At 56.4% G+C, this 12,674-nt stretch overlaps 3 protein-coding genes across 3 annotated transcripts; all 3 read right to left on the bottom strand.

The window, feature by feature from the left end:
• Window positions 1-420: 420 nt before the first annotated feature.
• Window positions 421-1,375, bottom strand: J3D65DRAFT_640583 (uncharacterized protein). The gene has a single exon (XM_066801806.1). It carries the CDS (start codon window positions 1,327-1,329, stop codon window positions 571-573), a length of 759 nt encoding a protein of 252 aa, XP_066650472.1. The 5' UTR covers window positions 1,330-1,375; the 3' UTR covers window positions 421-570.
• Window positions 1,376-7,029: 5,654 nt separating this feature from the next.
• Window positions 7,030-8,649, bottom strand: J3D65DRAFT_150298 (mitochondrial carrier domain-containing protein). Its single transcript, XM_066794080.1, has 4 exons — window positions 8,448-8,649; window positions 7,947-8,391; window positions 7,577-7,895; window positions 7,030-7,483 (listed from the first exon to the last, which is right to left on the bottom strand). Exons 1-4 carry the CDS (start codon window positions 8,545-8,547, stop codon window positions 7,415-7,417), a joined length of 933 nt encoding a protein of 310 aa, XP_066650471.1. The 5' UTR covers window positions 8,548-8,649; the 3' UTR covers window positions 7,030-7,414.
• Window positions 8,650-9,943: 1,294 nt separating this feature from the next.
• Window positions 9,944-12,674, bottom strand: J3D65DRAFT_150316 (F-box/WD repeat-containing protein pof1). The gene is made up of 4 exons (XM_066794081.1): window positions 11,835-12,674; window positions 11,142-11,782; window positions 10,382-11,093; window positions 9,944-10,334 (listed from the first exon to the last, which is right to left on the bottom strand). Exons 1-4 carry the CDS (start codon window positions 12,339-12,341, stop codon window positions 10,176-10,178), a joined length of 2,019 nt encoding a protein of 672 aa, XP_066650470.1. The 5' UTR covers window positions 12,342-12,674; the 3' UTR covers window positions 9,944-10,175.

Genomic DNA, 12,674 nt, shown 5'->3' with positions numbered 1-12,674 from the left:
CATTTCTCCCAAAAATCCAGTGGTTTTGAATTTCATGACGCTTTTTCCAAGTCGAAAGTGACCATCCATCACTTCGAATACCAAGCAATCCAAGTCTTTCCCTTCCCTTTCCGACGCCTTCATGTCCAAAATAGAGCGCGAGAGTGCCAAATAGCCCCAACAACAGACGCGGGTTTCCAACAACACCCCCAAAGTACTCCATGGTCGACGAAAAGGCGTCAAGTGCTCCACACGAATGCTCCTTGGTACCGGCACCAACTTCAAGGCGTCTCGGCTTCTTACAACAAGTCCCTGACGCGCTTCTGGAGCGTCCAGCTCAGATTGAGTGCCGCTTCCTCTCTGATGTACTTGCTGCAGAAACCGTTAGCCACCTCGCATCAAAAGGCTGAACCGGAGAGGCACAGAGAGGAAAGGCCTACACGAGCTTCCGAGCGCTCGTCTGGGTGACTGCGCGATGGTGCGCCAGGTAAGAGTGCTCATCCAGCACCCGGAGCCTGTAGTGCTCGAGAAACTCGCCGTCGCGTTTGCCGACCATGTCGCGGGTCGCGTCACCCAGCGAGGACGACGAAATCATGTGCGCTGAGAACTTCGCAGCTTCGGTTTCTCTGTCGCCTCGATGCGGTCAAGGTCTTCGGCAAGCAACTCGGTGACCCAGCTGCGCTTGTGGCGGAAACGCCTGAAAGCCTGCAGCGCTTCGTTGCTGGGTGGATGGGTGTCGAGATTGGAGCCCACGGACGGCGGCTCAGTGTTGTTGCTGGCGGTCGGGGTTGGCGCGAGGAGACTGACGCTGCTATCCATGAGTGGGTGGCGAGCACCGTTCGTGCTGAAGGGCTCGCGGGCGCGGGTGTTTGCTCCCGTGGTCGGGCGCTCAGCGCTGTCGCTGGTGTTGATGGGCGCGAGGGCGTTGATGCCACTTGCCGCGGGCGGGCGCCGAGCACCATTGCTGTTGCTCGACGAAGTGTTCTGTCCCTTGTCTCCCAAGCTCAGACTTTTGAGATCAACCCTCTGTTTCTTCGTGGGCTGCTGCTGCTCAGCTTTGTGGATATGCTCATCGAGCGGCGAGTCGGCTCTCTGCTTGCGCTTTCCACCCGGATTGGCCCCACCCGCAATTTCCTTTCGCGCGGCGTCAACGTCAGTCGCCTGGACTTCTCTGATCAGCCGCATGCGTTCGCGAATGCGAGTGTCCTGTTGTCTTTTCTGGACGTGGTGGAGAAGCAGAGCCTTGGCGCGCGGGTGGTCCTTGCATTCGATGAGCAGCTTGTCTATGGTCGTGATGAGATGCTGGGACCAGTCGTGAACGCTCAGGATGCGTGTGTCGGGCTCGTTCATCAATATCTTCAAGCTCGGGTCACCGTTGCGTGGAGCGCGCGGCCTGATGTGGTCATGGAGGATGTTGTCCACTCCGACATCTTGGATGCGCGTCAAGGCATCGCGAATCTTGACATGCGTAATCTTAGGCATGGTGAATCGCGCTCATTCGAAAGAGAGGGAGGGATCGTGGAGGACTTGTTGTTGTGGAGAAAAACGCTGGCGACAAAGTGATGATGGTAGGCGTTGAAGTTGGGTGTCAACACCAAGAGAATGCGGACGACGAGGTGCGCCCGGCGGCGAAACTTGGAGAGACGTCAGGCGCAAAACAATTGGCTTCGGTGCACCGAACAAAGTCGAGGAGAGGACGCGCCGAAGGAATCGGGTCGTTGAGGTCCGGGTGATCTGGCCCAGTGTCAGATGGAAATCTACGCAGCGCCCGCAACCTGGGTACTTCGGCGCTCAGTCACGCCTTGAAAAGGAATTGCAAGTTTTTGGCACAAGTTGCGAAGACGCGGAATTGGCGGGCAGTGGTTGGCTGGGCAGGGTAGAGTAAGGTAAGTACTCAATGTACCAAGCGGCATCATGCCCAGCAGCCAGAGTGCGCGCTCCTACTACTACTGCTGCTGATGGTCTTAGTGAGCTGTTGTGCACGAGGCCCTACATCAGACAGAGAGAGTGTTGACTCTTTGGTACGTAATGCGCCTTGTCGACTGCTGCACTCTGCTTTCTGGGGCGCAGACAACACCCGCCATCAAACACAACCTCGTCACTAGCGATTCCTTGCATGCCAACGCGACCAGGTGAAGAGCTACAGAGAGAGGGCCAACAATCTTCAGGTGAGAATTTGAGTCTGCAAAGTCGGGCCTGGATGAATTCATTTCGTAGCGGAGCGCCCAAAAGAACAGCCACAGCAGCCAGACAGGCGAGCCGATGCCAAAGACGCTACTCTAGATCGCCATGGAGCAAAAACGACAGGCACAGAGGCAGAGAGATAGAGATCCGAGCCCGCAAAAAGAAGTAGGACAGACAAAAAAGAAAACAAAAAGTAAGCCCGGAAGGAGGCTCGAACTGTTTGATACTCTAGAAGCCTTTTACAGCCGAATCAGAGCCACTTTTTCAATTATGTGGATGACTCCAAAGCATCTCCCAACGTCGCCAAAGGACCTAAGACTTACTTGAAAGAAATGACTGCTGAACAAAATTATATAGTTAAAGGCATGCCCCACCATTGTCAAAGGTACCAGCTAGCTCTGTTTGAATGATCAACTAAGCCGCCGGGCTAGGTACGGCTGACCCTGCGATTGTCTCTACCGCTCTGCGCAATCCTGACGCGAGCCTTCTACGACAAACTCCCAACCAATCTCTGTCTTCTTAGCACCATCGCTCATTTCCAAACGCGCCCAACGCGCCCATCGCGTCATAGTAACAAAAATCAAGTCATCACAAGAAAATCTACAGAAGAATTAGACCGCATCACCCGCTTCAATCAACAAAGCGAGCAATCGAGCGCCGGCCGAGGGGGTCAGAAGATGTGTTTCTAGACAAAGGTTTGACCAAGCTTTCGGGCGGTAGGCAGTGGAGCCGCGGCGCTGAGTCGAGAGCCTTTCCGTGTAGGTGCGTAGGTAGGTGATCAACGCAGCCAGGTGCGCTCAGAGAGCAACGCTGTTGAGGTTGCTGGCCCTCGTGTGGGTGGTCGCGCTTCGAGGCAACATGAAGAGGTGCTGTCGCTCCAAATTACGCCTCCCATCTACTTGCGTTTGTCCTATGTGCACAATGAATGGCGCCTGCGACTGCCGCTCCCATCGCAACGCCGAAACACATTTCGTTGCCTGTAGGGCGGCTTTGTGTAGTAAATTCAATGCAATGCACGACACAGCGATCCTCTAGCCCCTCGAATACCAAGCAATCCAAGCCTTCCCCTCCTTTCCCAACACCTTCTTGTCCAAAATAGAGCGCTGAAAGTGCCAAAGAGTGCCAACTGCCGTACTAACTGGGCGGTTGTCTGGAGGTGCTGTCAAGCGTGTTAGGAAGGTTTCGGCAGCGATGAAATTGGGGGGCTTGCCTTTGTGTGGGTTGGTGGCTTCCGCTCCCGAGACCTTTGCAGAAGAGGAGACATGGCTGCTCCGTGGACAGTGAGGGGGTCGGGCGTGAATGTTGCTGATCCCTACAAGAAAGCGCGTCTGGCTGCTCTGGCGCGTGGCTGATGTGAGTAGAGAGGCACTGCCTTCTGTCGTCGACGCATGGCGGTACAGCTGGTCGGTGGTCGTGGTGCTGCATGATACAAGACTGTCTTTGCGAACTCTTGATGGCACTGGCAGACGCGCCTATGGCTTCAAGTGAGTGCCTCGAGAACGCTTGCCTCCATATCTCTCCGAAGACGATAATTCTTCTCCTTGGTGAATTCGCTGTGTCGGAAGTCAGTCAACTCAGGCTACTCTACAGCCGCGCATGATGGGAAAGGAGGGTCGGACGTACTAGAGCTTGCGGATGCTCGTCTTGAGAACAACGGCCTTGTGCTCCAGGTGCGTGCGGTCGTCTTCCATGTCCAACACGTGGTGCTGCAGTAACTTCCACTTGTCCTTTCCATCCAGCGTGCGCGTGGCCTCACTGAGCGCCGACGAGGCAGCCAGGTGCGCGGCGAGCTTGGCAGCCTGCGGCTCTGCGTCCTGCTCGCTGAAGTCCAGGCGGCGCCTGATCTCTCCGAGACGGTTGACTTGGGATTGGAGCAGCCGCAGGATCCAGCTGGACTCTGCAGTCGAGTTGAAGTCCTTGGTGAGAGCGTCGTCGTGGCGAGGGTGGGCGCTCAAGATGTCGGCTGTCCGCCTGGCGTACTCTACCTTCCGTTCCCTTCTCTCTTGCTGCTCCTTGCGTGCCTTGCCAGCTCTGTGGGCTGTGCCCCTCCGACTCTTCTTCGATGCCTGGGCACTGGGCTCACCATCCTGCGGGTCGTCGTCATTTTGGTCATCACTCCGCTCTTCCTCATGCTTGACGTCCTCCTGCTTGATGTCCTCCTGATCGATATCCTGACCACCGGGCGCGTATTCCAGCACATATCGTAGTCCGCATTCCTGCTCTTCTTGTTTGATGTACTGGTCGTCGCCCCGCTCCTCTTCCTGCTTGATATGCACATCATCATTGAGCTCGTCGTCTTGTTCCGGAAAGTTCATTCGCGGCTTCTTGGCATTTGCTTGCTGCTCGACGGTCCTTATGGGCGAGTCGGCGGGGCGCTTACGCTGCGATGTGCCCTAGGCTGCCCTATCGGTGGCGGACACGTCTTCTTCGCGTTCGTCGCAGAGATCATTGTGGACAGCATGAAGGTCGAGGGTGAGGACCTCTCGCGCAAGCCGACATCGTGTGCGATACCTTGCGTCACTCTTCCTGCAATCGACGCGGCGGCGTATCAGCAGCTTGAGCTGGGCCAGGTCGTCGCATAGGCGCACAAGCCGCTCGAGTGCGCGAAGAAAATGGTACGGATACTCCTCAGGGCTCAAGATGCGCACGTCTGGCTCGTCGATGCGCGCTCTTGAATTGTCACGGGAGCGTTCGCGTGGCTGCACATCTTTGTCGAGGATGTTGTTGATGCCCACGTGCTGGATTGTCAGAAGTGGCCTTTGCGACTCATCAGCCTCAGAAAAGCTGGGGATTTCCGCCCCAAGGGCTGACGCGGAGGCACTCATGATGAAGTGCGACCGAGTGTTCTGAAACCCTTTCGCTGGGTGGGTGATGGTGGGTGGTGGTGGTGGTGGCGGTGGCAGAAGTGGCGACAGCGAGATGGCGTCAAAAGTTTGAAGAGAAACTGGTAGACGGTGTTGCGACCAGACCGCAGGACGACAAGACATTCCTTCAAGTTTGGAAGGAAAAGGAAAGAGGAAGAGAGAGGTAAAGCTCGCGAACGTTACCTACCTTGGTGCCATAAAACATGGAGGAGTTCTGCCAGGCGGTGTGCGTCGCGTCGCCTACGCCGATGCGACACCACGCTCATGGTGAGCGGGTCTTGATCGTAGCGCCAAAGCTTGCAGCTCGGGAAATAACTGTGCAGCTGCACGTGTGGTGCTGGTTCTTGTCGATTAATTGGCAAAGTATTCGTCCCTTTCCGGCTGAAAATAGCACAGGCAACCTAAGAACTTTTTTTTAGGATATAATTTGAAAACTTTGACCTTCAGTCATGGATCAAGAAATGGGTCGGATAGCGCAATTGGTTACGTCTACAAACCGGGTTTGATTACTTGGCCTCTGTGCAAGATGAACCAACACAGTCGCTCCTAAGTTCGATTCCACCTTGGTCCTAATTCCTTTTTGCTCGTTTCGTTTTGCGCCTGCCGGCAACCAGATGTCGGCCCAAATGTCGCGCAGGTTGACTGAGTGGTGTTAATTCTTTTGCCGCTCCACTCACTCTCTTCCTTTTGCCTCCGCACCTACCTACGTACGCTCTCACCTGGGTCGGCCCAAAAATCCAAAGGAGGGATGTCCGAACATTGACCTACCGCACTTCGTGCACGACCGAGCGCTTCTACGGCCCATGAAGGTGGCGACCAAGGAGCGCGCCTGAGTGCGTGGCTGAAACCAGGGCGTGCTGTAGAAGAGCACAAAGCCGGCCCTGTTGAAGTAGTGCCATTCTTCCTCGCAAACGCCTACCTTCTTTGTTGCACACCTTGCGGAAGCTCAAGGATAAAGCGGCGTCATTCTCGTGATTGGTGTCAACGCCGAAACAGGAAAAGATGAAGAAAAAGATCATGTCTACAGGATCAGAGACAAGAGGCACGAAGAAAGGTTGGAAAGAGTTGAGATCCCCATGTTGACCTGCGACCTGCGATCTGCGAATTGTCGGAAAGCGGTGTGCGGCGGATGCTGTCCAAGTGTGGTGAGGCTTTGGGAAAAGTTTCGGGGCGAGAGCGCACTTTTTGGAGAGGGGAGAGAGTCGAAGTGCGAGATATCCAGACTTGTCTGCGCACGGCGACAGAGCTCATGCAGTCGCTGCTTGGGCACCGACAGGAGGGCAAAAAGAATTGACAGCAATGGAGAGGCGCAGAGCTGTGGTGGAGGGCGGAGCGCGGAGCGCGGAGGGCAGAACCGGAAGGCGGAAGCGGAGGGCGGAAGCGTAGGCGCCGATTTCGTTGCCTCGTCTGATATGTACTCTTTCCTTCGGCTAGAGCAGTGACGGAACAAAAAAAAAAGGGCAAAAGAAAATCGGAAGGGCAGGGTATCGAACGCGGAATCCGCCTCTGTGGTTGGCAGCACCTGAAAGATGCCATCGTACCACGGCGCCAAACGTCCACAACTGGCATCCTACACAATCCTTGAGAAGGAATCAAACTTTTGAAAATATAAAGCATACTCTTCGGAGCCTGGCGTTGGTTAGCTGCGTAAGTGTCGTGGCTGGTAGTGTTGGTTGTCTTGCTACTCCACCGCGCCGCCAACTTCACCAAGACAGGCCAACAGGCTCAAGTACGCGTCTGACACGGAGTCAGGTCTCTCCTCTTACCTCTTCACCTGGACTCCAATCCGCATCAGCTCAAAGATCCAAAATAGTAGGAAACCAAAGACTCAGCATACAATTACCGCCTTTTTTGTTGACAAGTCCGCGTAAGACTTGCCTCATCAAAGGCCATGATTGTATTGCAGCACAGGATCGGGAGCACCACCTCGTGACGATCCGGTACGCAGGCTAGCTGTAGACAAGACACACCACACCACACTGCAGGGAGAGGAACGGTAAAGGACTCAAGGAGAGTTTGGAAAGATCATTCAAGAAGATGTGGGATTCAAAGAAGAAAACAATAAGTCTAGAAAGAAAAGCAATCTCGTTCACCGACAAACGCCTCGACGCCGCCGCGCTCTGGGAAAAGCAAAGCTTGGGTCTTCGACCAGACAGACAGACAGACAGACAGACAGGTAGACTTGACAACGACAAGGACGACAATGACGATGGCACAAAGGAGGCCAAGAGTTGGAGGTAGAAAGGTAGGGAGGTGGGTGTCGTGTAACCTGAGAAGGTGGAGTGGCTTGAAGGTGTGGAGGAGTCAGGAGGAGTCGTCGTAGTAGTAGTAGTAGTAGGCTCAGGGGAGTCGAGCCGTGAGGGGCAAGATGTGGTTCGGCTGGGAATCTAGTGGCCGCCGGTCGTGGGCATGCCGAGCGCCGACTTGTAGCTGTCGTAGATGAACCATTGGAAGGCCTGTTGAACACACTGTCAGCTTCTGTCCGCCGCGGGATACATGGATGTGCGGTCGGCAAAGGAGATGCTGCCAAAGACGCCGCAGAAACTCACCGTCAAAGTTCCAATCATCATAATCCGCATCGGCAGACCATTCCACAGGCCACTGAAGCCAATGGCGCGATACACCCTGCCCATGGCCTGCACGGCGCCCTCGCCCTTGTTCCTCTCGGCGTTGAGCTTGCTGACCATGACGTCGGCCGGGTGCGAAATGACGGCGCAGGCGATGCCGGCAATGTAGCCGCCGGCGAAGCTGACGCCCGTCTGCTGCAGCGAGCTGTAGCTCTCCTTGGGCTTGCCCAGGTACTTGTAGATGGCCTCGACGGCCTTTTCGAAGCTGGCAAACTTGCACATGGTGTAGGGGATTTGACGGCTGTTTTTCGTTAATTTAGAACAATGCTTGGGGTTGGTTGATTGGACTTACCCCCAGAGCGGCGCGAGACCGGCGTACAGTCCGCCCACGCCCTCGGCCTTGATCATCTTGGACATGCCGTCGCGCAAGTTGCGCGCAAACGGCGGGTCGCTCGTCTGCATGCGCACCTTGACGGCCTCCCACGGACACAGCGCCATGTCGGCCAGGAACTCGGCCGACGCGCTGGCGGCCAGGTACACGAGCGTCTTGTTCATGGACGGGAACAGCGACTCGCCGTAGTAGTACTTGAAGACCTCGTAGAAGCCGTACTTGCCGGCGCCCTGCAAGCTGTAGCCGACAAACGTCGGCGTCCAGCCCAGGAACACGCCGCGCAGCCCTTGCGACGACAGGATCGTCCGGAACGCCGCCGCGTTGGACGGGTACCGCTTGGGCGAGATTTGCCGCTGGCATTTAATCAGGTCGAGCGGCGTGACGAGCGTGTGCGTGGGCCCGCAGGCTGCGGATGCGGGTTAGCTGGTGGCCGTTATGTGGTGTTTGGAGCTGGGAACGTACCCACGACACCTCCCAGCGTGCATGCCGCAAAGTAGGTTCCAGAGAAGAGCTCAATTTTCTTTTTGGGGGAGAAGACTCTAGGGCTGTCTTTGCTCGCCATGTTTGTTGCTTGTTGCCAACGGGGAAAAGTGCTAGACGTCCAGGCGATACCAGAAGATGGAACTACGTCGAACAAGGAAAGCTATCGCGTGCAAGCAGCAAGAATCCTGGTACAAGTGGACAATGGAAAAAGCAGGAAGAGGTAGCCGCGATAGGCGAGAATTGAGCGTAGGCGGGCCAGGTTTATAACGCTGGGCACAGCAGAGATGGAAGTTGTAGTGAAGTCAGGCTGGTCGCAGCGTATGACGTCGATGGTACGTCCATTGACGATGGCCGGGGGAGCCGGACATCCGCGAGCACGGGCAGCCAATGGCCAGTCGGCCTCAAGTCGGCTCGTCGGCAACGGCGCGCTTCGGGGCCCGTTCGGCCACGGACGGCACATCATTCCAACGACCACACGTCGTGTCGTGTCGTCTTCACACATTCTGGAAGACGGAAAAGCGGCGTGAATGACTTGACTACCCCACTTCCGTTCCCGCCGAGGTATCCCTACCGTACCACAACGTTCCAGCAAAGTGAGAGCATCTAGAGAGCATTCATTCACTGTTACTGCCAGACTCAAAGTGTCTCATTCCTTTCAACACCCATTGTGACTACACCGACCAGATGCTTCCACCAGCCCTGACCCCTTTTCAAGAAACCACGACGGCAACCTCCACGGCAAAGCCTCGCTGCATCCACAACCAACCGCCCTGTCAGGCCAGTGATAATTAAGCCATCACCATCCTCTCGCCCACTCCCGCCCCCAGCAAGGACAAACACTCAAAGCCTTGGCAAAAGATTCCATCAAATCGATTGATATTGATCCATGACCACAAGTTGCCGATCGGTGCCTCCAAGAAGAGACACGACGGCAAACGACGCCGCTATTAAACTCGTCTTTCTTTTGTCAAGTGGTGCGCCGAAGAGAAGCAGGAGGAAAAGACAAAAAGGGGGCGGGGCGGGGCGAGGGGGGAAATATACGAAGGGTGACGAGAAACAAGACAAGACGAGCGCTCCGTCTTTGAAGCAAACAGAAAAACAGACGAGCTGAAACTACCGGTGTGCAGCAGCAAAGCAAACAGGATAACGACGACGACAAAAGCATGTCGAGTCCGGCCGTATCGGCCGCGACTTGGACAACGAAAAACAATCGACAAAAAAACTCCTGCTGCGCTCGAGTCCATTCTGTTCCAGTTTTGGGGGGTTCCTCCCAATACTTGATGCTCCGTCCGTTGAGATGAGACCGAACAAGCCCTCCCAAGCCCAAAGTATTGAAAAAATTTGCTTGCGTGCACTTGTAATAAAGATCATTCCGTAATTTGGTTGCCAAAACCCGGCGGCCCCATGGTCGCAGCCAGCAATGTAATGTAATCGTCAGGGAAATGGAAAGAGCGGGTCCAGATGAGAGAGAAAGAGGACCGTTCCGAGAGGGCCCACCACCGCCGAAGACCAATAAATGCGCTGCTTAGCCTGCGCGAGAATTTTTGAGAGGCTCCCTTGAAGGACAAAGATGTGTAAAGAATAACTCCGCTGGAAATGCCAGATTGGGTCCAACCGCCTGCCGAATACTCCGGGAAGCAGGAAGTTTGATTACGCCTCTATTCGTGTCGGGAGCTGATGGGAAGAAATGCGAAACCCGGCGCCTCGTCAGTCAACTGTTTCCACACCGGCATCGGCCATGGAAATGTCGGCAGGCTCGATTGCTGCGACTGCTGCTGACGCTTGGTTGCCGTACTCGGGCAGGCTGAGCGGACTGCTAGACCGGTATCCTTCTTCTTCCTCGTCAGGCGGGGAGAAGCTCCAGACCTGTTTGTGTCAGCTAGTTGCAAACCGGATTCTTTTAATCGACGTACCTCCATGACAGTCTTGCCGCCTCTGCTCGCCATCACCACCGCCTTCTCCTCTTCAAAGACGACACGCCAAACCGCCTCGGCCGGCTGGCTGAGCTCGCGGACGAGTGTGCCTGTCCGCAGGTTCCAGACCTTGACTCGGCCATCACTGCCGCCAGACACGATCCGCGTGTCGTCAAACTGCAAGCTCGTAACACTATTATCGTGTGCAGCTAGCCGGTGGATCGGCTGGTATTCGTTCAACGACCACACGCGCACTGAGCCGTCCGACCCTCCCGTCACCAAGACATCTCCTCGCATCTGCAGCTGGCCGACGAGCGACGTGTGGCCTTGTAGCAGACCGAGACAGCGTCCGTCGTTGGGGTCCCAAATCCTCACACTCGTGTCCAAACTTCCCGTCGCTATCCTCTTGCCATCAAATGCAATGGCATAAATCTGGCTAAAGTGGCCGGTCAACGTCCTGAGGCACCTTCCCTCGGAGATGCTCCAAATGCGTGCCGTCGTGTCGTAGCTACCCGAAACAACCAGGTTTCCGTGTATTTCGAGGCATCGCACACTCGCCTGGTGTCCTACGAGCACATGTCGGCAGATTCCTTTTTGAATGTCCCAAATGCGCAAGGTGGTGTCCCTCGACCCCGAGATGGCCGTGTTTGCGTCTGACATTTTCAAGCAACGAACGGTCGACGTGTGTCCTCGCAGAGTGTGGACAGCCGCACTGTACAAGTCAGCGTTTGCAAAACCGGCAAATTGCGCGTCTACTCACCCTGTCGCCATGTTCCATACCCGCACGTCTCGATCACAGCCGCCGCTGACGAGAATGTCGTCCCAAGGCACCATTGCCCACACGCCCATAACGTGGCCCTGCAGCGTCTTTTGGTGCTGTCCATCCGTGTCAAAGACGTGGATCTTGGCGTTGTCAAGAGCCACGACAATGTACTTGTCCGTGAGGTGCAGACTCGTCACCACACCCTGGTCTGGTGTGATTTGCCGCGAGTCGCAGCGACCCCCGGATCTCCAGGCCGTCTCCACCATGTAGCGCTGCTTGAAATGCGACCTGTAGGTCGTAGCCTTGTTTTTCCGTCTCGCAACCTTTGCGGTGCCCACGCGGTCTAGGCTCTGGGTGCGCAAATCTGTTGCGCTGCTTGCGGGGCCGGCGGTCGGTGCAATGTATGGTCTCGTCGTTCCGTATCTCCACTGATGCGAGTGCATGGGCGAGCCGCCTGGAGTCAGCGAGTTGACGGGTGCGGGGCGGTACGCAGAGTCGTCAGCATCGGAGAGTCGGCGGTAAGCGTGCTTTTCACACAGCGACTTCCACGCCATGTCATCGTTGACGAGCTCATGCCACCGCCGCGAGACCTGGGAGGAGCGAGCGAGAGTGGTGGGGTCATCGACAAAGGTCAATATCTGGAAAAGGTCAGCAGGCGCGGCCGAGAGTCGCGAGGGGCGCAAAGCATACGCGAAGGCACAGCTCATTGGGCAAGATTTGGAAAGGGTCCTTCTTCAGCCTCGGGCTGACGAAATCGTGAACAAAGCTCAACTGATTCGAGTTGCATATATTCAATAGCTCGCCCAGCAACCGACACTTTTCGGCATCGTTCATGTCGCTGAAAAGGGCCCGAATGCTCCTGACCTGGGCGTCCTCGTGCTCGGCCGCAGTGCTCCAGTCTGGAGCGCGCTGCGTCGGCGTCGGACTCGGGGCCGGTGTGGGCGGCGATGCTGGCGCCGAAGGCAGGAGGTTGTGCGGGAGGGTCGACGAAACGGGCGAGGTGGGAGTGTGTATAGGGCGTGGCTGCGAACGGGACATGACGCCGCGTTTCCGAGTGCGCGAGGTGGGCGAGGCGTTGAAGAGCGACGAGGTGGCCGAAGTTCTTTTCGGCGACAGGGAGATGTCGTGCTCGCCGCTCAGCTGCATCTCCATGTCCGAGGTGGCATCGTCGACGTGTGTGGTATAGTCATGTTCCATGACGACAAGGGAGTCGAAGCGGGAGTCGTGTCTTCAGCAGAGCAGACGGTGGCCGGGGGGGGGGGGGGGGGGGGCGAGAATGGTGTTTTGGCTCGAGGTGTTTGGAACAGGGCCGGGCAGCAGATTAGGAGAGCGGACGGCAGGCCGTTGTAGTGGAGCGAGGAGACGTGGTGGCCGGGGGGTGTGCTGTAGGAGGAAGGATGACGCTAGGGTTTGAGGACGGCGAGCACGGGCGCAGAGACAGGACAAATTGGCCAAGGCCGTTTTTAGATTGGAAGCGCGGTGATTGCAAAGTAAGAGAGGCGTGGCTTTTGGAGTGGAGTGGAGTGGTGG

This window comes from Phyllosticta citribraziliensis (genome assembly GCF_038025025.1).
Source record: "Phyllosticta citribraziliensis strain CPC 17464 chromosome Unknown J3D65scaffold_14, whole genome shotgun sequence".
Lineage (NCBI taxonomy): Eukaryota > Fungi > Ascomycota > Dothideomycetes > Botryosphaeriales > Phyllostictaceae > Phyllosticta > Phyllosticta citribraziliensis.
This window is presented reverse-complemented; position numbering and strand designations above follow the sequence as displayed.